The sequence below is a fragment of the Neolamprologus multifasciatus genome, chromosome 14, assembly GCF_963576455.1.
Source record: "Neolamprologus multifasciatus chromosome 14, fNeoMul1.2, whole genome shotgun sequence".
Taxonomy (NCBI): Eukaryota; Metazoa; Chordata; class Actinopteri; order Cichliformes; family Cichlidae; genus Neolamprologus; species Neolamprologus multifasciatus.
The window spans coordinates 889,765-915,297 of record NC_140452.1 but is presented as its reverse complement, the minus strand read 5'-3'; the positions used below and the strand labels follow the sequence as shown (position 1 = coordinate 915,297).

At 39.9% G+C, this 25,533-nt stretch overlaps 1 protein-coding gene, 1 long non-coding RNA gene and 1 other non-coding gene across 3 annotated transcripts in view; 2 read left to right on the top strand and 1 right to left on the bottom strand.

Annotated features, from left to right (window-relative positions):
* Nucleotides 1–25,533, top strand: part of LOC146502837 (uncharacterized) — a 144,737-nt gene that overhangs the window by 57,085 nt on the left and 62,119 nt on the right. The window lies entirely within an intron of this gene.
* LOC146502845 (uncharacterized) lies at nt 10,897–15,358 on the bottom strand. Its single transcript, XM_085131600.1, has one exon. It carries the CDS (start codon nt 15,027–15,029, stop codon nt 13,425–13,427), a length of 1,605 nt encoding a protein of 534 aa, XP_084987726.1. The 5' UTR covers nt 15,030–15,358; the 3' UTR covers nt 10,897–13,424.
* Nucleotides 25,325–25,396, top strand: trnag-ucc (transfer RNA glycine (anticodon UCC)). Its single transcript has one exon. It is a non-coding gene; the product is annotated as a tRNA-Gly (tRNA).

Sequence of the window (25,533 nt, the reverse complement as noted above, 5' to 3'; positions counted from 1 at the left end):
ATAAGTTGTTACTTTGTTTTTGTGCAATATGTTGCCCACCAATGCAGTATTTGGCTGTAAAGCTAGTCCTTTTGTTAAGCTAGTTACCCGCGATGTTGGAGGCTGTCTGGGATAGCATCGATAGTACAAGTTCACATAATTAGACATTAGACATTAATTAGACAATTAGACATATGCTATGTAGTAGCAGGGTGGTATATAAAGGCATATTATGCTGCACATATGTATGTCATGTATTTTTTATCTTGTTTTCATCTGCATCTAAAGGTCAAAGGTCACTCTTTCGAGGATGCCAATGTTCACATTTTGGACAGAGAGGACAGATGGTTTGAAAGAGGAGTGAAAGAAGCATCTATGTCCACTGTGAGCGACCATCTTTGAACAGAGGCGGTGGTTTACGACACCAACTCTCTGCCATCTATAATCCAGTTTTGAGTTCCTCCCCAGACGCCTTAACGCCCACTCACATCCTGGGCCATCTGACCTCAGGAATTCGCATGATAAGGTGGGGCCAGGTTTCACAATGAGCTCACCCGAAACTCCGGCTGATTGGGATCCACACCCATTTTCACACCTTGGCTCAGGCGATTAGAGGATCATCAGGGGGTCCTTTTGTCCCTCTGTGGGGGGAAACTCCCACTAGGTTTATATCTGGGACTCTCCACCATTTGACCTTAGAACTGAAGAAGCTTCTCGGATGAGAGGTGAAACGTCTTCAAGCAACTTAAAGAAGTCCAGACGCTTTTCTTTGCAAGCTCCTTTGACTACGATGACCTGGATGACTGAGAACCTTCACAGACCGATTTATTGCTGTATATATCTAATCCAACGGCATCGATCCCTAAATTGCTTAAGGTATTATTATTATTATTGTATCCAGATATGCGTTACTTCGGACGCATATCTGGATACAAATTAAACTATTCAAAAAGCCTACTGTTCCCTATTAATAACATAGAGCAAGATTTCTCTGCCTTCCCTTTTAAATTAGAAAAAGAAACGTTTAAATATTTGGGAATAAATATAACCCGCACAATGAACGAGTTGCGGATTTATAATTTTGACACTTTGTTAGAACAAACATCACAAGATTTTAAAAAATGGGCAACACTTCCAATCTCATTAGCAGGCAGAATAAATATAGTTAAAATGGCAGTCTTACCAAAATTTCTCTATGTTTTCCAAATGGTTCCTGTTTTTATAACCAAATCAAGTTTCAAAGATTTAGACAGATTAATAGCAACATTTATTTGGAAAAATTCAAATCCCAGAATAGAAAAAACATATTTGGAAGTACCAAAAGAGGCTGGTGGGCTAGGGTTGCCAAATTTTATTTTTTACTACTGGGCGGCAAATATCACCAAATTATTGCACTGGAAATATGTTTATGAAAATAGCGAGGGTGAGGCTTGGGTAAAAATGGAACTGATGTCTAATCCACTTCCCCTCCTAACCTCATCCCTAGCTCTAAATCAAAAACAGAAAATAACAAATCCAGTTGTAAGAACATCTATTAAAATATGGCTTCAATTCAGAAGGCACTTCTGTTTGCAACAGGTTAGTAATTTTTTCCCTGTTGCTTTTAACCTTTTTTCTGCCATCCATTTCAGATAAAGCATCCAAATTTGGCACAATAATGGTTTGAAGTTTTTTTTACAATTTATTTTCAGGAGAAACTTTTAACACCTTTGACGCTCTGATGAGAGATTACAATATACCAACCTCAAGTTTTGCAAAAACATTGTTTCCTTCTTTCCCGTACCTACCTCCTAAAAATCAAGTGGATACCATTTTGGAAATAGATCCTTTTGGCAAAAGGAGAATCTCCGTCATATACAAACTGATACAGAACTTAAGGCCTATTACTTGGGAAAAAACTAAAAATAATTGGGAAAAAGACATTGGGGTGGATTTATCTGATGATGAGTGGAGATCTTGTTTGAATCGTATACATACTTCCTCCCTTTGCATTCGCCATGGTTTAATTCAGTTTAAAATTCTTCATCATCTTCATTATACAAGAGAGAGGCTTTCAAAATTTTTCCCAGAAGCCGATCCTGCCTGTCCCAGTGGTGGACATAATCCAGCAAATGAGGGTCACATGATGTGGTCTTGTCCAAACCTGGATAATTACTGGGGAAATATATTTAAAGCATTATCTCATATCAGTGTGCAGAATTTAGTGCTTGATTTCCGCATTGGCATTTTTGGAGTTATGCCATCTCAATACAAAATTAGTAAATCTCAGGAAAATGCCAGAGCATTTGCTGCATTGCTTGCCCGTAGACTTATTCTATTCCACTGGAAGTCTGATAAGGCTCCTTCATACATACAATGGTTAAAGGAGGTGCTTTTCTTTTTACCACTGGAAAAACTTAGATACAGAGTTCTCTCATCACAACAAAAATTCTCTGCGACTTGGAACCCATTTATTGACTATATAAAAACGTATTTTCCAGGTGTGTGACATACATTTTTTGTTTGTTTTGTTCTGTTTCTCTTTACATGAGCCTCGGGTGGGGAGGGAGGGGGGTTTCTTTTTTCTTTTTTTTTTGTTTTGTATTTTGTGTATAAAAAATTTAAATAGAAGTTTAAAAAAAAGAAAAAAGAAAAAAAAAAAGAAATTAGGCCAGTCCAAACATTTGTGGCGTTCTAAGAGAATAACTGCAATTTTAAAACCTGTGTGTGACTGACCTCTGTTGGTGAAGGAGAACATTAAACTGAAATGTAAAGAGGAATAAACTGTTTTTAACTGTTGGATTAACAAATATATATTTTGGCTCTTTTGGTTAAAAAAAAAGGTATTTGTTTACATTTATCTCAGAAAAAAAATTCAGTATGTGGTTCACAGAATACCTTCTTTGCATGTACTTATCATTTTTGTTTAAAATTGAATCAAAATATTTGAGAAATAGGTATCTATACTCATCAGTATCTCGTACTAAAATCATTAATTATTCAAATCAATATTATTTATTGTCAGCAACTACAACTGAAAAGTGTAAGTAAAACACAATAACGTCGAGAAAAACACAACTACATATTAGTTTGTTTGTTTTTTTAGACTTAGACTACCAGTGAAATACAATAACATTCATATTTGAAAGTTAGGGGGTGATCGTCGCTCAAGAGTTGGCAGTTCGTCTTGTAATCAGAAGGTTGCCGGTTCGAGCCCCAGCACCGACAGTCTCGGTCGCCTACTGGTGGTGGTCAGTTTACAATATTAAGTAAATGAAACAAAATTTTGGATTAACTGACCATCTATATTTCAGTTACATTGACCAAGCATGTCAGTGTTATTTACTCAATTTTTTCATGTTTGTGTAACAACTACAATTATTCATTTCAACTGAATATGTTTAAGCTTTAGTTATTCAATTGATCAAGTATACTGAACAGATTTGACTGGTTTCCAATCTACTCAATATTTTTAAGTGTAAAAGTGTTGCCTCAAAAAATTTAAGTAAATGTCAGCTTTAGTTTTTAGAGTGTAAATCAGGTATCATACAAAAATAAAAATAGTTTCAAATACAGTCATGACAATAAAAGAATATAACTTTAAGGACTTAACAGCATTACTTCAGTTATATTACACCAACATCTCTGATACATTAGCACTAAGGGAACACTGAGTGACCTGGTGGTTTTTGTCCATAAAACTACTCATCTAAGATTACCACAAAGTAACAGATCTCTCAGCAAAATTATGCAACATTTTAGGCTCTACTGCCCTCTATCAGATCAGTGAGCTGGGATTTTTTATTCATGAACTACTGTTACAGCAACAGACATGGACTACTGGTGCCCCACACAACAACTCAATGTCCACTATGTGAAGGAGCCAAACCCACGCCTTCTCCTCTCGTTAATCTATAGCACCAAAACATCAGTCAGTCACCTGTGACCTCGCCTCTTCACCTCTGTCCGAGCTACAACATGGCAGAGCTGCCTCTGTCACCTGATCAATAACAGTGAGACATTGCAAATACATGCACGTGTGTTTCAAATACAGCAATGAACCACCAAGTCATCTTGGGATGAGAGCTCCAAGGGAAGTACTACGAACACAAAGAGAACGAGGTAAACATGGTTAACCAAGACAGGCTGTGCTAACATAGTTTAGCAGACAAACTGGTGAAGGACAATCGAGAACACTGGCCTTAAATACAGCTGGCTGATGATCTCAGATTGCAGACAGGTGAGTATGTCAGGTGAGCTGATGAGGGCTCCTCCCAGAGGTGGTGCCGTAACCAAACATGGAGACACTCACCCACACATCCATGACAGGAAATGTGTTTTTACATTCAGTCAGTTGTTGTTATAAACTTCATCAGGTTGTAAATATTGTTTCACTGTTACATTTACCTTTTCAGAGACAGCACAACGACTGAGAGAGAAGGATAGAGAGGGAGATAAAAAGCGAGAGAGACAAGTAACCACCTTTTTCCTCCCTTCAGCACCTCCTGACAGTGCCACGGTGCCTCTGCCGGATGAGTGTTGAAACAATAATGAATTGTAGCACGGAGAGCCTTCATCAGGAGAACCACTTTTTGGATGTGACAAAATGGTAAAAATAATAAACTTCTTTTTCTCTGTTAATAATAATAATAATAATAATAATAATAATAATGATAATAATAATAATAATAATAATAATAATGATAATAATAATAATGATAATAATAATAATAATGATGATAATAATAATAATAATAATGATAATAATAATGATAATAATAATAATAATGATGATAATAATAATAATAATAATAATAATGATAATAATAATAATAATAATGATGATAATAATAATGATAATAATAATAATAATGATGATAATAATAATAATAATAATGATAATAATAATGATAATAATAATAATAATGATGATAATAATAATAATAATAATAATAATAATAATGATAATAATAATAATAATAATAATAATAATGATGATAATAATAATGATAATAATAATAATAATGATGATAATAATAATGATGATATTAATAATAATAATAATAATAATAATAATAATAATAATAATAATAATAATAATATTAATAATAATAATAATAATAATAATAATAATAATAATAATTGGGTAAAGTAGGGATATTTCTGCATACATATGTCTTTGTGTGGTGCAGCAGGCTCTGTATCGTGATTGTGAGCTGCTAACCTCTGGATTAGCTTGCATGTCATTGCACTGAACAACTTTAAGGATTTTTATTTTTAAACCGTGTCCTGTCTGGCAGCTGTTGCAGTCAGAACTGTCATCTGAACACACTGTGGTTCCAAACAGATGTTGCTCATCCAAGAACAGCTGTATAAGATCTCTCTAGACTCCTCTTGTTCATGTGAAACTTTTATCTTTATTTCTTAATTTCCACTTGTGTTATTTCAGTTTCAGTGTCTGAGGCAGGAGGGGAAAAAAGGAGGGCGAGAAAATATATTAAAAGGATAGAGTACAAATACACATGCAGAATGTGTCACTACCAGTTACTGCACCTGCAAGAAAAAAGTAAAGATACTGGAACACAAAAATGAGAAAATGCAGATACATAAACCCACAATCCTTTTGTAGCCTGAGAGGGAGAGGAAGAGAGTGCGTCTTTGACATGAAATGTACTTGAAATCGTTGCCCAGGAGCCACAGGGAGAGAGAGATGGAACCAGGACCACCGGACCATCCGCAGTCCTGAAGAGTACTGAAGACCTGAGAGCGCACAAAACAGTGACATCGGCGCATGCATCCCAGAAGGACAAGGAAGGAGGCCCCAGATAGGGTCCCCACGATGCCGCTAAAGGCCAGCCACCTGGAACAAGAAGTAAGAATGAGGTCCCAGGGCCCCAGGCACCCAAGAACCGCTTGTTACCCCCCCTTTCCCACAGGGGCCAAGTCTCAGCATGTGCTAGACCCAGGCCCAGGCTGGCCAAAAAGCTTTAAAGTTAACATTATGTCTTTTTTAAATAAAAAGTCTCCGTGTGACTTCCTGCGAAAGAAGGCGTTTCTGAGATGTACTAACAGTGTAGCGCTGTCTTTCTGGAGAAAAGATGAGACGTGTTTCTGGTTTCATTTCTTTTTGCTGTTGCTTTGCTTGCTGCAGTTTAGTATCTGCAGCAACAACAGAAAACTTTGATCACACAAACAAGACTCACACAGAAAATCAAGGACTGAATCAGTCCAGCCATGTGCCAAAAGTTTCTCCTCTCTCCTTTTCCTAACATATTTTCCTTGACCACAGCAAGGTCACGGAGAGGTGGATAGGAGAACTGAGGAGGAGTTATTAAAAGACAAGAGTGACACCATGCTGAAGCTATGATGTGCAGAAGATGGACAAAAAAACATCTTACTTCACCACAACATGATCTAACCTTGTTGTTTCATGCAGGTCATTTAAATGAGACGCATGTGTGAAAAATATCCGTTCAGTACAAAGATCGGAAATTTAAAGAAAAAGTTACACTTTGGGTCAAATTTACTAACATCTGCAGCAAAAAGTGTTTAATGTTAAAAAGCTGCTGGATTTACTGAAGAGGCACAGTGTCAGTTTTGTAACTCAAAGTTGTGAACAGGAATATTTTTGCAGCTAAATTTATGGCTTAGCCTGTGAGTTTGTAGTTACACTTATATGTGTCAAATAAATGTGAATAAGAAGTCTGTGGCACACAATTTATTGCTTTTCAAAAATGTCCTTTATGCACATTTTGACTGGGACGGCTCGTGATCTGAAGGTAAATAATGTTTTGTGCTCTTCAGCTCATTGTGCCGGTCACCTGTTCACATGCATTTAGTGTTTATAGGGTGGAACAGTTTGTAGTAATGCCACGCTCCTCTTGATGAATCTGCACCTGAGTCCTAATCCTCAGACCCTTTGCTCAGCAATTTCTACCCAAAGAGTTATTTGTGATATAAACAGCATGTTGATTTTTCTTCAGCCTCCTCATTTTTCTTGTTTGGAAATCAGCAAAGGGCATTATTACTGCAAACTGATTATATCGAGCCTTAAACACACCTGACTTTATATAAATGTGCGTTCTTCATGCAAAGCAACAACTCAACAAGAAGCAGTTTTTATTCCAGCAGTGTGATGTTCAGAGTTCAACAGTGAGCTTAGAAACTGTTAAAACTCCAAATATGACAGCAGGTTTTGGCATGAATAGGAAAATACAGTTAAAATGAACATTTGCATGATCTGTGCCACTTTATTTATTGTGTTAATGGTTTTCATGAATGGAGGCCCGCTGCAATGAATTATGGAACAGCATCTTCTCATCTTCTGTTAAATTAGATTTAGATATTTTTATTTCAGAAATGATTCCTAACAAAAATGGAGAATATAAAAACACAATCAAAGCAGTAACGTCCATATTATGAAGTGTTTGCTGTATCAGACAATCATGTTTATTCACAACAATGAAAACAATATAGTGCAGATGAACATGGTGCTGTAATGAATCTGCTCTTAAACACAATAACAAAATACATTTTCCAAGAGAGATGATAATGATTCACATCAGAGTGAAGAACGAATACATTTACAACTGGTTTCTAACATTTATTATAGATCGAACTGATCACTGATAGAAACAGAAGAATATTCAAAATGATGCTCTGAGAGATACATGAATGAGATATGGATAAACATCAAATCACATAAAACAAAAAAGCACATAATCATTATAACTGAAATAAAATATGAGCAGAAATAAACAAGAATTAAGTCGAAAGATAGAAAAAGGCAAAATGTTTAAAATATATAATCATATAAGAGACTGAACCGTCCAGTCAGGTCACAGATTCATATCTACAATAATATTTTTGTTTGTTTTTGCTTTCATTTCTTCACTTCTATGTATTATTATTATTATTATTATTATTATTATTATTATTATTATTATAAGCATATTAAGTGTGTGTCTGAGCTGAAAGCTGCTCTCCTCTCCTGGTTTTCTGTGTCACACAGACCACAACAACACAAAGCATCACCTGCAGACTGCTGAGCAGTATCCACCTGACTCTGTAGAAGGTCGAGTAAACCCCAAAGGGCTCTCTGTAGATCAGAACTGTTTTTTCTGCTGACACACACTCATCACCTGATTTCATCTTTGTACACCAGTACTCTCCTGCATGTTTCAGTGAGACATTAGAGAATATCAGTCTGTCTTCAGCGGTGATTCTATGTGGATCATGAAACATAAAAGAGTTCACAATTTTGCCTTCTGTTTGGATCGACTTCATGAACCAAATGGACAACATAGTTGTTTCTCTCTTATCAGAGCATCTGACAGTGACTTCATCTCCCTCTGAGAAGACCTCTACTGCAGGTGGACCAAATTTGGGGAACACAAAAAGTTTGTACCATTGTTTTATGGTTTGACCTTCACAGCTGTACAAACCTGAATCATTTAACATCAATGATGGGAGCACCAGCGAGTAGTTTGGACTGCCTTCTTGGAAAAGTTTGTCCCGCTTCTCCAAACTGGGGGCTGGTCATGACTGATGGGACACTGAAGCACAGCTGTCTCTCCCACTGAGTGATAGATGACGTTTGTTTGTTTGGTCAAATGTACAGAATGACTGCTCACACATTGCTGTTGGTTCATCACCAGGCAAATGTATACTGTGTTCATTTTTATGTTCGATACATGAAGTGTTGACATGTTTGTCTCCTTCAGGAAATGTGCCCTTCTACTGTCATTCATCAAAAGATACCCAGAACCTTCAGTCCTGAAATCTTCATCAAGCGTCAGTTCATATTTGATCCACTGGACCGTCAGATTCTCTTGTTTCCTTACTTACTGTCCTACACACAGTCAGGCTGATGTTTCTCTCATATGTCACGTTGCCCTCAGTCCAGCACACATCTTGGTACAGTCCAGAGTCTGAGTGGGTCAGCTCATGGAGAGTAAATGAAGGAGAATAATGAATTACTGAATATACGACTCGTCCCGTCACATCTTCATGTATTTTGGGGACTCTCTTCCCAAAGTGAGAAATGTTCCACAGGACCAGAGTGTCTTCATCAATAAGTTTGTTTAAAAAATATAAACATTAGTGTGACAGTTTAATCAGATCCTCAGATGAAAATATTTCCTTCTAAATTCTCAGTTTTCACTTATCAGCTTTCAGTCAAACATTTTTATCTCTGTGTCTAAAAAAAGACTTTCCACAGCAGCTGGTTGGTCTGATACTGTGAGAGATGTAATCTATTACTCTTCATGTGACTTCCTGAGAAAGAAAGTATCTTTGAGATGTACTAATAGTGTAAGACAAGGCAAGTTTATTTATATAGCACAATTCAACAACATGGTGATTCAAAGTGCTTTACAGAGACATTAAAAAATAAAAACAAATAAAAAGCATCAGTAGATAAAAGCAACAGTAGATAAAATGTAAGTTTTAGAATTTAAGCTTAAAAGTAAAACAGTGTGGATTTGGTGCTTTATTCAAATGCAGCTGAGAACATGTGAGTCTTCAACCTGGATTTAAATAAACTGAGTGTTTCAGCTGATCTGAGGCTTTCTGGGAGTTTGTTCCAGATATAAGGAGCATAAAAGCTGAATGCAGCTTCTCCGTGTCTGGTTCTGACTCTGGGAACTGATAAAAGACCGGATCCAGATGACCTGAGGGATCTGGAAGGTTCATACTGGGTCAGGAGGTCACTGATGTATTTTGGTCCTAAACCATTCAGAGCTTCATAGACCAGCATCAGAACTTTAAAGTCTATCCTCTGACGGACAGGCAGCCAGTGTAAAGACCTCAGAGCTGGACTGATGTGGTCCACTTGTTTGGTCTTAGTGAGGACTCGAGCAGCAGAGCTCTGAATGAGCTGTAGTTGTCTGACTGATTTTTAGGTAGACCTGTAAAGATGCTGTTACAGTAATCAAGCCTACTAAAGATGAATGCATGGACTAGTTTTTCCAGGTCCTGTTGAGACAGCAGATCTTTTATCCTTGAAATATTCTTGAGGTGATAGTAAGCTGACTTTGTTATTGCCTTAATGTGTTTTTACAAATTTAGCTCTATGTCCATCACTACACCCAAATTTCTCACCTGGTTTGTGGTTTTTAGGTGTATAGATTGAAGTTCTGTGGCGACCTGTGATCGTTTTTCTTTGGCTGCAAAGACTATTACCTCCGTTTTGTTTTTGTTTAGCTGGAGAAAATTGTGGCACAACCAGTCATTAATTTCCACAATGCATTTACCAAGAGCCTGTACAGGGCCTCGGTCTCCTGGTGACATTGTGATATATACTTGTGTGCAGTGTTGGGGAGTAACGGAATACATGTACCGCCGTTACGTATTTAAAATACAAACTATGAGTAACTGTATTCCGTTACAGTTACCGTTTAAAAAGGTGGTATTTAGAATACAGTTACTTTGTTGAAATAAATGGATTACACGGCGGTACTTCCCTGTTTCATATTGTGGCGGGTCAGGACTGTTTGGGTTTTGTTTGACAGCTACGTTCTGTTGTTCCAGGCAGCGTTACGGTTGCCATGGTTACAGGGTGACGCTCTCTCTCTGCGTGTTTCCTGGGTGAGAGAGGCCTTTTTGTTGTTGCTGTGCTAAGCTAACAGGCAGAATGCTACAGGTATAGCTCTAAAGAATGTAGCATCATGGGCAGTGTAGTCCGTGCTGCAGGGAGAATGGACTGCCATACCCGTTATGTGTCTGTGAGCGAGGGAGGGAGAAAAAGGAAAAGTACGAGCTGTCATCGAGCAGAAACGGGAGCTGGAAGCATGTAAATATAATAATAACCACTGCAGCCAAGAAGAGAGCCTGACGAGCCCAGCTGTAAGTAAGCTATTAAGACTCGACTGTACACCGTGTTCGTGTTTTCCTCTGAAACAATAAGTTCTGTTGGAGCAGCCTTTCAACGCCTCTCTCTGTCTCTGCTAGCAAAGTTGACCCAGACAACAAAGTAAAGCTAGTTTTCAGCTACGAGCCGACACAGAACCCACTGTATTAGCCAGAGGTCCCTTTACTACGGTTCGGAGCCGCGGACCTTCAGTAACAGTAATAAATCACAGCAATAGTACATTCATGTAGTTGTAAACAGCATGATGATATATTAAGTAATCCAAAGTATTCAGAATACGTTACTCTCATTGAGTAACGTAACGGAATACGTTACAGAATACATTTTGGGGCATGTAATCTGTAATCTGTAATGGAATACATTTTAAAAGTAACCTTCCCAACACTGCTTGTGTGTCATCTGCACAGCTGTGATAGTTTATTTTGTTGTTCTTTATAATCTGTGCCAGTGGGAGCATGTAAATGTTAAACAGAAGGGGTCCCAAGATGGAACCTTGGGGAACTCCACATGTGATACTTGTCTGCTCAGATGTGAAGTTACCTGTTGATACAAAGTATTTCCTGTTTTCTAAGTATGTTTTGAACCAGTTTAGTACAGTTCCTGAAAGACCTGCCCAGTTCTCCGTTTGAGTAATATGTTGCGGTCAACTGTATCAAATGCTGCACTGAGATCCAGTAAAACTAAGACTGACATTTTTCCACTGTCTGTATTCAGACATATGTCATTAAACACTTTAGTCAGAGCAGTTTCAGTGCTGTGGTTCTGTCTAAAACCTGACTGGAAGGCATCATAGCAGTTATTCTGTGTTAAGAAGTAATTGAGCTGTTGAGAAACTGCTTTTTCAATGATCTCACTTAAAAATGGGAGATTTGAGATCGGCCTGTAGTTCTTCATTTGTATCTTGTCAAGATTGTCCTTTTTCAGTATAGGTTTAATTACAGCAGTTTTTAGTGGTTCTGGAAACACACATGACATTAAAGAAAAGTTGACGATCTGTAACAGGTCTGACTCCAAAGTCTTTGAGACCTTTTTGAAAAAACAGGACATCTAAACAGCAAGAGGAGGAGTTCAGTTGATCTAAGATGTCCTCCAGGTCGTTGCTGTTAATAGGGTGAAACTGTTTCATGGTGTTTAAACAGTTTTTTGGTGGACACAGTACATGTCCTGAATCTGCTGTTGATGTACCAATTGCTTGTCTAATCTTTTGGATTTTTTCTGTGAAGAATTTGGCAAAGTCATTGCAGGCCATGGTCGACGTTCAGCTGCCACTGACACAGGAGGGTTTGTTAGCCTGTCAACTGTAGAAAATAAGACCCGAGCATTATGGCTGTTTTTGGTGATGATGTCAGAGAAGTAGGAGCTCCTTGCACTCCTCAGTTGTAAATTATAATTGTGAAGTTTCTCTTTATAGATGTCATAATGAACCTGGAGGTTTGTTTTTCTCCATCTGCGCTCAGCTTTCCTACACTCTCTTTTTTCATTTTTCACTAGTGTGGAGTTTCTCCATGGAGACTTTTTCCTTCCAGAGATAACCTTCACCTTAATGGGAGCAATTGTATCCATTACATTTAACATTTTAGCATTGGAGCTATTGACGAGCTCATTGACTGAACCTCTGGACAGGTCAGGTGTTAATGGGAAGACCTGGTTAAAGATCTCACTACTGTGTTCAGTTTTACACTGTTTTGTGATCACTGCTGTTGATATATTTGTGTGAGCTGAGATTTTACTTTCAAAGAAAACACAGTAATGATCAGACAGGCCCACATCAGACACAGTAACCTTTGAAATGCTCAGGCCCTTGGAGATCAGTAGGTCAAGAGTGTGTCCTCTATTATGTGTGGGCTCTGTTACATGCTGAGTCAGCCCAAAGTTGCCCAGAGTGTTACTCAGGTCTTTAGTCCCTTTGTCCTGAGGGTTGTCCACATGGATGTTAAAATCCCCAACAATAATTACACAGTCGAAATCAACACAGATCACAGACAGCAGTTCACTGAGGTCATTAAAAAAGTCTGTGCAGTATTTGGGAGGCCTGTAAACATTAAGAAACACAACTTTGGATGGGCCTTCAGCTCTAAAGCCACATCTTCAAAAGACTGAAAACTTCCAGGAGATAGCTGCTTACATTGAAATGATTCATTAAATAAGACAGCAACCCCTCCTCCTCTCCTGCTCACCCTGGCCTCACTGATAAAACTGTAGTTAGGAGGGGTCGTCTCGATGAGAACAGCTCCACTGTTACTTTGGTCCAACCAAGTTTCAGTTAAAAACATAAAACTAGGCTGTGCTCAGTGATTAAATCATTAATTAAAAATGTTTTCCCAGCTAAAGATCTAACGTTTAATAAAGCCAACTTAAGTGTTTTAGAGGCATTACTTGTCCCCTCGTGTTTGGGAGCAGTCTGTGGCACACGAGGTATGTTTACTATATTTAAAGATCTTTTAGGGTGCAGCTCTCTGTGTTTTGACCAGGCCACATGTCTCCTTCTGTCACCTAAAAGTGCAGAAATTTTAAAACCTTCTAGTAAACAGGGTCCCAGCTTCTCCTGGGAAAAGTCACCACTGCCATAATCCTCGCAGCCCGGACCCTCCACACATCAGACATCAGACTGCGGAGACAGGGCATGAAGGTGGTAAGGAGGAACTAAGGGGGGCGGGGCTGGGCAATGTGACTTCGATTGCTCTGTTGAGGGTGGGGCTCGATGGCGAACCTTTGGCTGCTCTGGTGGGGGGTTTATGGGGGACAAAAAGGGATTGGGCCGGGGGGTAGATCTGAGCCCAGCATTGACCCGCTCCATCATCTCCTCCGTGAATTTCAGGTGTGGGGAGGAGGGAGAAAGGGAGGGGGAGGAGGGTGATGACCTGTCAGGGGTTTGGGGGACTGGGGAAGATCGTGGTCCCTGGTCCTGGTCGTTGGTGTTGTTGAGAGAGTTGGAGGCAAATAGGGACCCTCTTCCTGCCTCAGGATGCCCCCACCTGATGCTCCTCCCAGGTGGGGGCAGATGGAGCTCCTCCTCAAGGTTTCTGCTGGGCTTTGTCTGTTCTTGGAGTACTGTTTGTTCCTCTTTATGAGATAACTCCTCGTTTATCTCAGCCTTGGCACCAAGCACAGATGGATGACGTATGGAATAAAACAAGTTGGAGGTGAACAGTTTCACCCCTGATTTGTTAAAATTAAATCCATTTGCTTTAAACAGATGCCTGCGTTCCCAAAAAATATTAAAGTTGTTGATAAAATGCACTGAGTGGTCGGTACATGCTGATATGAGCCATTTATTCAGTGCAAACAACCTGCTGAATCTCTCGTCTCCTCTTCTGACAGGCGGTACAGGTCCACTGATGAATACAACTTCATTCAGAGAGTTTACAGTATTTAATAATCCAGTAAAGTCCCGTTTCAGAACCTCCGACTGTTGTTTGGACACATCGTTTGACCCTGTATGCAGAACAATGTTTGTCACAGTTGGATATTCATCTGCAATTTGAAGATTGCTCTCCTTCAGGTTGTTGACCATATCCTTAGGAAAGCAGAGGACTTTAGTGTTCTTACCGCACATTCTTTGTACATCCTTTATGGCAGAGTCACCCACAATCAGAGTTTCAGGCCTAGCCTTCAGCTTTCCCTGTGGCCTTTTACTTTTCAATAGATTTTCAGACCTTACTTCGCTACTTTTAGATGGATGGTTGTCCGATATAGATCCAGGGTCCTTTGATAGTGGAGCAAATCTGTTCTGCAGTTTCACATTCAGTTGTTTTGGAGGTTTGTTGTTAACCTTCCTATTCACGGTTGTCCAGTCCTGTTTCCTCTCGTATACAGGGGTAGAAGAGCTTCTCTGTCTCGTAGGAAGTGAAGGCCAGTCGGTTTCAGAGATTTCAGCTCGCTGTGCTCTGCCTGTGATACGTCCTCCCCCTTCCAGGAGACATGATTTATGTCTTGGTATTGCACCAAGACAGTCCAAGGGGGGATTATCGCTTGAGGATTTATAATAGTGCACAAAGTCTACTTTCTTGGTCATGTTATCTGTGCTCCTTAGCTGTGTACTAGCTTGCTCATCGCCATTGTTTTGAATCAAAGGCAAGGTTGTTTCATTTCCACACAGTCCATTTACCTCCACGTTTACTTCTAAGCGATGAATTTTTGTCTCCAGTACTGCAATCTTCTGCAGGAGGCTGTGGTAGTCATCTGTGGAGAGGGAAGGCATCTTGTTGCTAGTTAGCCTAGCGGTTAGCACCTTTCCAGGCTATTGAGGCTGTTCGGTGCCCAGACGCTGTAATCAGGCTTCAGCTGTGTCTAGGCCACAGACACACGGAGCGCTGAGGATAAGGTAACTGTAAAAATGTTGCTGTTTCTGTTAAGAACACTTTACTCCTAATGATCTATAAGTGTCCAGAAGCTATCGCAGGTAAGCTCATACAGAAAAAAGGGAAAAATCAGCATAAAAATCAATAAAAATCAATAAAAGAAGCAAAGCATTTAAAGAGCAAAGAGATGAAGCGTCCACACTCACAAAAGGGGGAGGAGTATTCGCAAACAAGAGTTTTAGTCAAAGGTAATGTAGTAATAATTAAACATTTTAGTATTATTTGTTGACTCCATGTTCTGAGTGTTACATTTTGCCAACTTGTCTATTGGCGATAAAAAGTTAAAGTTAGACTGAAAGCGGGTTCAAGTGTCCAGTGTTCTTCATGTCATGATGTTGCAGTGCACTCACACAGAGGCTGTGGATGCTCCAACAGCACAACTGTGGTTTGTCACTGATATGTGAGACTTGAGTTTGTGCAGCTGAAAGCAGATGAAAAGGTAATTAAAAAAAACTAAAAATAACACAAATGTATATTTATATTAGCCATATATACATATATGTATATATATATATATATATATATATATATATATATATATATATATATATATATAAACACCCAGCACGCCCCTGCGGGCGGTTTATCCTTCAAGCTCTACCAGAGGCCTGGGAGCTTGAGGGTCCTGCAGCATCTTAGCTGTTCCCAGGACTGCGCTCTTCTGGACAGAGATCTCCGATGTTATTCCCGGGATCTGCTGGAGCCACTCGCTTAGCTTGGGAGTCACCGCACCTAGTGCTCCGATTACCACGGGGACCACCGTTACCTTCACCCTCCACATCCTCTCGAGCTCTTCTCTGAGCCCTTGGTATTTCTCCAGCTTCTCGTGTTCCTTCTTCCTGATATTGCTGTCATTCGGAACCGCTACATCGATCACTACGGCCGTCTTCTTCTGTTTGTCTACCACCACTATGTCCGGTTGGTTAGCCACCACCATTTTGTCCGTCTGTATCTGGAAGTCCCACAGGATCTTAGCTCGGTCATTCTCCACCACCCTTGGGGGCATTTCCCATTTTGACCTCGGGACTTCCAGGTTATACTCAGCACAGATGTTCCTGTACACTATGCCGGCCACTTGGTTATGGCGTTCCATGTATGCCTTGCCTGCTAGCATCTTGCACCCTGCTGTTATGTGCTGGATTGTCTCTGGGGCATCTTTACACAGCCTGCACCTGGGGTCTTGCCTGGTGTGATAGACCCCAGCCTCTATGGATCTTGTACTCAGAGCTTGTTCTTGTGCTGCCATGATTAGTGCCTCTGTGCTATCTTTCAGTCCAGCTTTGTCCAGCCACTGGTAGGATTTCTGGATATCAGCCACCTCCGCTATCTGCCGGTGGTACATACCGTGCAGGGGCCTGTCCTTCCATGATGGTTCCTCGTCTCCCTCCTCTTTCTTGGGTTTCTGCTGCCTGAGGTATTCACTGAGCACGCTGTCAGTTGGGGCCATCTTCATGATGCATTCGTGGATGTTTGTTGTCTCATCCTGGACTGTGGTGCTGACACTCACCAGTCCCCGGCCCCCTTCCTTCTGCTTAGCGTACAGCCTCAGGGTGCTGGACTTGGGGTGAAACCCTCCATGCATGGTAAGGAGCTTTCTTGTCTTTATGTCAGTGGCTTCTATCTCCTCCTTTGGCCAGCCTATTACCCCAGCAGGGTACCTGATCACGGGCAGGGCGTATGTGTTGATGGCCCGGATCTTGTTCTAACCGTTCAACTGACTCCTCAGGACTTGCCTGACCCTCTGCAGGTACTTGGTGGTTGCAGCTTTCCTAGCGGCCTCTTCATGGTTCCCATTCGCCTGCGGGATCCCCAGGTACTTGTAACTGTCCTCTATGTCAGCAATGTTGCCTTCTGGTAGTTCAATCCCCTCAGTTCTGACTACCTTCCCTCTCTTTGTTACCATCCGACTACACTTCTCCAGCCCGAACGACATTCCGATGTCATTGCTGTATATCCTGGTAGTGTGGATCAGTGAATCGATGTCTCGTTCACTCTTGGCATACAGCTTGATGTCATCCATGTACAGGAGCTGGCTGACAACTGCTCCGTTCCGTAGTCGGTATCCGTAGCCAGTCTTGTTAATGATCTCACTGAGGGGGTTCAGGCCTATGCAGAACAGCAGTGGGGACAGAGCATCTCCTTGGTAGATCCCGCACTTGATGGTGACTTGTGCTATGGGCTTGGAGTTGGCCTCTAGTGTTGTCCGCCACATCCCCATTGAGTTCCTGATGAAGGCTCTTAGGGTCCCATTGATCTTGTACAATTGTAGGCATTCCATTCATGTATTGACCCATGTGCCTGTTCATCTTAGCCGATATGATGCCTGACAGGAGCTTCCATGTAGTACTGAGGCAGGTTATTGGTCGGTAGTTGGAGGGGACTGGTCCCTTCTTGGGGTCCTTGGGGATCAAGCTCCCAGGCCTCTGGTAGAGGACCCGAGCTTGAAGGATAAACCGCCCTGGACTTCTCTCTTACTTAGACCAAACCAAACCCTGAATTATGTTGGAAAATATGTGATGTTTTATGAAGGATCACATAAGAAACAACATTTTTTAGTTGTTTTTGAAACTAAAAAACTATTCAAAAAGTTTTAAATAGTTTAGAAAGGACTTTTACATTTTCATAATATTCATGGCTGTGTGGTAAAGCTGACATTATCTCACTTGTAATGGTTCAGATTGGACACTGTGACTGGCCGGTTCTGTGCTCCAGACCACATGTTTGATACCCCTGGACCCATGCAACGAAGTATAAAAAAACCGTGTCCACACTTTGGCCTGTGAAGAGTGAAAGCAGATATACGGCGTGATATCGAGCCAAATGCTTCAAAGTGTTCCTTGATGATGTGATAAAGAAGTGGCGTTCCTCCTCCAACCACAAACAGGAAGCTCATGAAGCGAGCAGTGTCAGTGCTTGTACGACACTCACCACGAGACCTCTGAGCAGGATGGCTGCAGTCGCACAGCTCTGCTTCTCCCTGCTGTTCACTCTCATCAGCAACATTCATGCAGAAGAATTTATCGCCATAAGAAAAGAAGGAGGCTCTTTACAGTTCAAGCTCCCAGATCAAAACAGCTCCTGCATCACCTCCAGACGTGTTGGTGAAGATACTCTGGTCCTGTGGAACATCTCTGACCCCTGGAACAGAAACTTCACAGTACATGAAGACCTGACAGGACGACTCTCATTTCCTGAGACATTTCATGGTTCTCCTTCATTTACTCTCAACAGCCTGACCCACTCAGACTCTGGACTGTACCAAGAAGTGTGCTGGACTCAGGGCAGCGTGACATATGAGAGAAACATCAGCCTGACTGTGTGTAAGACAGTAAGGGGAGAATATATCACAAGTTTTGATGACACTGTAGACGTACAATGTAAAGGAGCAGGTGAGAATCTGACGGTGCGTTGGATCAGACATTACGAGGAGTGGCAACAAGCCGGGCTGAGTATTGTCAAAGACAGAATTTTGAAGGTGAATAAAGTCCAAGAAAGTTTCCTGGAGGTGACAAACACATCACTTCTTCATGTCTTCAATGAACAACAAACTGTTTACATCTGCCTGGTGATGAACCAACAGCAGTGTGTGAGCACTTACTCTGTAAGTTTGATCAAACACATAAAGGAACGTTATGCTTCAGAGGGAGACACAGCTGTGCTGGAGTGTCCCTTCATGGACCCCATTCATGACCAGCCCCCAGTTTGGAAGAAGAATGCAGGTTTCTACAAAACTGCTCAAGAAATTGGTCGAAACTTCTCGCTGGTACTTCCATCACTAATGTTAAATGATTCAGGTACCTACAGCTGTGTAGGTGAAACAGTAAGTCATTTGTACTGGCTTGTGGTGTGCCCTAAATTTGGTCCACCTGCAGTAAAGGTTTTCTCAGAGGGAGATGAAGTCACTATGAGATGCTCTGAGGATTTGAAAAATAGTACTTCGGGCTTTATGTTCATTAAGTTGATCCAAACAGAAGTTAAAATTGTGAACTATGAAGAGTTATGCAGTGACAATAGAATCACTTGTTTCTATGACAGCCTGATAATCTCTAATGTCTCACTGGAAGATGCAGGAGAGTATGTGTGTGCAGGTTATAATTTAAAGTTAGAGTGTTTGTCAGCAGAAACATTTGTTTTGATCTACAGAGAGCCCTTTGGGGTTTACTCGACCTTCTACAGAGTCAGGTGGATACTGCTCAGCAGTCTGCAGGTGATGCTTTGTGTTGTTGTGGTCTGTGTGAGACAGAAAACCAGGAGAGGAGAGCAGCTTTCAGCTCAGACACACACTTAATATGCTCATAATAATAATAATAATAATAATAATAATAATAATAATAATAATAATAATACATAGAAGTGAAGAAATCAAAACAAAAACAAACAAAAATATTATTGTAGATATGAATCTGTGACCTGACTGGACGGTTCAGTCTCTTATATGATTATATATTTTAAACATTTTGCCTTTTTCTATCTTTCGACTTAATTCTTGTTTATTTCTGCTCATATTTTATTTCAGTTATAATGATTATGTGCTTTTTTGTTTTATGTGATTTGATGTTTATCCATATCTCATTCATGTATCTCTCAGAGTATCATTTTGAATATTCTTCTGTTTCTATCAGTGATCAGTTCGATCTATAATAAATGTTAGAAACCAGTTGTAAATGTATTCGTTCTTCACTCTGATGTGAATCATTATCGTCTCTCTTGGAAAATGTATTTTGTTATTGTGTTTAAGAGCAGATTCATTACAGCACCATGTTCATCTGCACTATATTGTTTTCATTGTTGTGAATAAACATGATTGTCTGATACAGCAAACACTTCATAATATGGACGTTACTGCTTTGATTGTGTTTTTATATTCTCCATTTTTGTTAGGAATCATTTCTGAAATAAAAATATCTAAATCTAATTTAACAGGCTGAACGTTGATGCTCTTCTGTCAATGACTCCATGATGATTTTAAATTTGAATAAACACACAATCCTCATATTTCAGTGCAGGATGTAGAGCAGAGTATATCAGTCAACTGGATCAGAGCTCATCAGCATTTTGAACTTAATATGCAGCCAACACACTTTAACACGTGTCTGATGTAGAGTGAAACATATCATGGAAAAATGGAAGACGAGAGAAGCTGCACATGGTTATCATCATTTATTTATTCATTTATTTTTTTGCCTGTCCCATTTGGATCTTTAGCCATCAGAATTGTTGTTTGAAGGCCAAGAAAGATGCCATGTTGGTCCATTTGATTGACCTTTATTATAATTGTGTATTTATTTTATTTTATTATCGGTTGTTACAGACGGGACAGACATGACTGGGGGATAGGACAGGGAGAAGGAAAGAAGGAAAGAAAGAGAGGGAGAGAAAGAAAAACAGAGGGCAGAAGAGATGATGAGATTTGATCTCCTCCATACCTGCTTCATGCCCTGGAGGACGGGGCAGTGGCCCCCCACACCCTCTAGCAGATCATTACATGAGGGAACCTTTTAAGAAAACAAGCGCGTCCATGCTCACAGGTGCACACACGGGTGCTCACACACACAAACTACACCCTTTTTGGCTCTTACCTCAAAGCACACTGTGCTGTCGATCTTACTGCTGCACAATAATGTTTAATATTTAGTATTTACTGTCATATTCCCATATATCATTGTGATGTTGTTTATTGTATTACTCTCGTTTTCTTCTGCTTGTTTTCTTTTTTCTTTCTCAACAGGTGATCCAGGTGATCGATATATGTATTTTTTTTCTTTTTTTTTCTTCTGCTTATTCTGTTGGTTTTTGTTTTTTGCCCTTCTCCCCCGTCCCTCTTCTCAACTGTTTTTCTTTCCCTCTTTCTTTCTCCCTTTTCTTTCCCCCAGTCAAGTCTGTCCCGTATTCAGCAAGTGAAAATAAAATAAAGAATAAAAGGTGAATCAAATGGACCATTACAGCAAAGCTGGGATGGTCAATTTGGTAAAGAAAATCCGTTGGGCATCTTTCTTCGCCTTTAGACAATAATTCTGATGGCAAAAGAGCCAAACGGGACAGGCAAAAAAAAAAAAAAAAACAAACACCTGGATCACCTGTATGGAGAAAAAAAACAGAAGAGAAATCAAACAAAGAACAACATAATAAATACATGTTATCATCATTTATTATTATTTTTATTTTTCGATTTTTGGTGGTGGTAGAGTTTAAATTTTGTTTTTTTTTAAATATTTTATTTTAATTATTTAAAATGTTTTAATGAAAAACTATGAATTTTTTTAAGCGTCATTTTTAAAAATCTTTTTACTTGACGATAGTACGTTTACTGCACATAGCTTGGAGGACTGTGCTGAATCAACTCCGTTCACTGAGCAACACAAAGGCCTACCACACCCGGTGCACGGCATTGGTGCATGGGGGTCGTAGTGCAAGATGTAATAAAAGAATAGAGTCCAAATAGAAATGCACAATCACCAACTGCTGCACCTGTAAGAAAAAACAAACATACAACAGCTGGAACACAAAAATCTGAAAATGCACAGATACATAAATCAACAATCTTCTCCTGCAGCAGTCAAACAGTCTCGTTATCACACCTGCATGAAGCACTGTGTAAATGACGGCATCTACCACGTGCACGCGCTATTTCTCCTGCATTGATTGTTTGTGTGTGATAACAGTCTGAAGCACAAAGCTGTACGTGAGCTCCACTGCAGTGGCTCGTGCACCGCTGCGTTCACGGTGTGACATATGTATGTAAAATGTTTACTGAAGTTAGTGAAACAGTGTTTGTAAGGACTATAAGGTCCATAATTACTGAGGCAGTTAGACACACACACACACACATACACACACACACACACACACACACACACACACACACACACACACACACACACTCCATTTTTATCTGTATCTAGCATTTCCGAGCAGCATGTCTTCATTATCTGTGTGTCTGCAAACACTCTGGTTTCAGTGGTTTCAGATCCATTTCTCTCTCACGTTGGTACAAATTAGTAAACACTTTTTATATTTCACTGTTTTTACACAAGTAAGCAGCACGTCTTTATCAAGATCAATAAGCTGCTCGCAAACAAGAGTTTTAGTCAAAGGTAATGTAGTAATAATTAAACATTTTAGTATTATTTGTTGACTCCATGTTCTGAGTGTTACATTTTGCCAACTTGTCTATTGGTGATAAAAAGTTAAAGTTAGACTGAAAGCGGGTTCAAGTGTCCAGTGTTCTTCATGTCATGATGTTGCAGTGCACTCACACAGAGGCTGTGGATGCTCCAACAGCACAACTGTGGTTTGTCACTGATATGTGAGACTTGAGTTTGTGCAGCTGAAAGCAGATGAAGAGGTAATTAAAAAATAAATAAGAATAAAACAAATTTATATTTTTATATCTATATATATGTGTGTGTGTGTGTATATATATATAAATTAGTTTGTGTGCTGCAGCAGGCCCTGTACTGATGAGGTCCGCATGGTTCCCTCATTTAGATCCAGGCAGACTTTGAGGTCATAAGTCATGATGTGAGCTGTTAACTTTTGGATTAGCTTGTGTGTTATTGCACTGAACATCTCAAGAACTTCAATGTTCTTTTATTTATTTTCAGTGTTGGGGAGTAACAGAATACATGTACCGAAGTTACGTATTAAAATAGAAAATATGAGTAACTGTATTCCGTTACAGTTACCATTTAAAATGGTGGTATTCAGAATACAGTTACTTTTTTGAAATAAAGGGATTACATCTGTAGTGGAATACATTTTAAAAGTAACCTTCCCAACACTGATGGTAGTACAGGGTTGTTTCAGGTGTTTCAGGTGACCCTGAATCCTCCCTTAGTTATGCTGCAATAGATGTAGGCTGCCGGGGATTCCCATGATGCATTGAGTTTTTCCTTTCCAGTCACCTTTCTCACTCACTATGTATTAACAGACCTCTCTGCGCTGAATCATATCTGTTATTAACCTCTGTCTCTCTTCCACAGCATGTCTTTATCCTGTCTTCCTTCTCTCACCCCAACCAATCACAGCAGATGGCCCCGCCCCTCCCTGAGCCTGGTTCTGCTGGAGGTTTCTTCCTGTTAAAAGGGAGTTTTTCCTTCCCACTGTCGCCAAAGTGCTGCTCATAGGGGGTCATATGATTGTTGGGTTTCTCTCTGCATGTATTATTGTAGGGTCGACCTTACAGTATAAAGCGCCTTGAGGCGACTGTTGTTGTGATTTGGCGCTGTATTAATAAAATTAAATTGAATTGTTTCCGTTCCTCCTGCTTCAGATGCTCTTATGTTCACACTGTTTCTGCTCCTCTGTGCTTGCTCCAGGTTTTCTGTTTGTACTCTTATGACAGCATTGAATTTTTCACCTTGGCCATCATGTCCTATGATAGATATCTCTCCATCTGCTGCCCTCTGCAGTATAACACACATATGACATCCAGTACAACTGCTGCTCTCACTGCTGTTATACGGTGTTGCTCTCTGCCTGCCATTAGCAAAGTCTACTGCGTCAACTAATAACCTCACCAAGCTGGCCTGCTCGGACACATCTGTCATCTCACATCTTTGGACTTTGTTGAGGAAAATCTAACAATAACCTGCAACACACCCAGTGAGCTTGATTTGAAGTGGGTTTAATGAACACATTGCAATGTGGAGAGAGCATCCCAGTGACACGCCAGGACCATCTCTGAATTGTGGCCACCGCCCTTACATCTTATATACAGAGACACAGGTGATCCAGGTGTTTTGTTTCTTTTTTTTTCTTCCCCCTTTCTCACCGTCTCATCTCCTCTGGTTTTCTTTCTCTCCCTCTCTTTCATTCTTTCCTTCTCCCTGTCCTATCCCCCAGTCATGTCTGTCCCATCTGTAACAACCAAAAATCAAATCAAATAAATACATAATTATAATAAAGGTCAGTCAAATGGACCAACATGGCATCTTTCTTGGCCTTTAGACAACAATTCTGATGGCTACAGATCCAAATGGGACAGGAAAAAAATAAAAAATAAATAAATAAAAAATTATTTAAAAAAAGCATCTTAAGCACTTTGGCAAAATTCACTTTCATGTATCACCTGTTTCATAATGTCTAATAAGCATCATACAGTTAAGCATAATCACTACATGACAGAAACACAAGCTTCATCTCTTTTAATAAACACAGTACACATAAAATCAGTGAGCTGTTAGAACACTTTTATTATTATTTTAGTAAACAATCAAAACAACAGACAGCTGCTGGTGTTTGGAGGAGAAGTGAACAAATATTTCAAATAAAATCTGATCATTTTTGGAGCAGCTTTCAGGATCTCCACGTATTAACATGCTGTTTTTAAGACTTGATGGATAGCATTAACAACCTGCTAGCTGCAAATAATCATGTGCAGTTCCACATGATTATTAACAGACAGAAAGAAAACATATTACTGATACAGAAATAGTTTTCTACACGAGATCGCTGCAAAAAGTGCAGCCTTACCTAATGTCCACCTGTTACTCATTTATATTAAGATTTAAACATCTAGTTGGTGTTGGTGTGGAGAGTAACCTTCAGTAACAGTAATAAATCACAGCAATAGTACATTCAAGTAGTTGTAAAAAGCATGATAATAGATTAAGTAATCCAAAGTATTCAGTTACAAATACATTAAAAAATACATTTTGGGGCATGTATTCTGTAGTGGAATACATTTACCCTTCCCAACACTGGGAATCACTTGTCACTTGATATTCGTACTTCAGAGTCTATACAGTGTTTCAAACTGGCTTGATGAAACTCAAAGTTCAGTTTGAGCACCATCAGGCTTGTTTTGTGTTTGTTTTTATGTTAAATATGTTGCCTTTGCCTTATATCATGTGTTATTTTTCTATTTTCTCTTGTTCATGAACTACTCGTGAAGCACTTTGTGCTATAGAAATAAAATTGATAGCTGATATTATGAAGTGGCTGTTTGGTTTCTCTGTACTGCACAGCTACACTAGGTTGCTGACTTTGTGGCCGGTGTGCTGGAGAAGCCTCTCCTGAGTTTCTGTGATTCCCAGGACCTCCCTGCTGTGAGGTCACAGCCGTTACGTTACGCCGTATTGAGTCATACTGATGCTGCGTGTGTTTTATTGTGGTACAGCTCCATTGCCTTCAGGCGTTGGTGGTATAGTGGTTAGCATAGCTGCCTTCCAAGCAGTTGACCCGGGTTCGATTCCCGGCCAACGCAGTCCCCTTTAACGACCGCTGAGACAGATTCTGTTCTGTTTCTTTTGGTCGGCGTTTAGCGGCTTCCGGCACTCATGTAACAAAATAATCTTTTTAAAAATGCTTAAACCTATTCTCTGACACTCAGTGCGAAGCTGC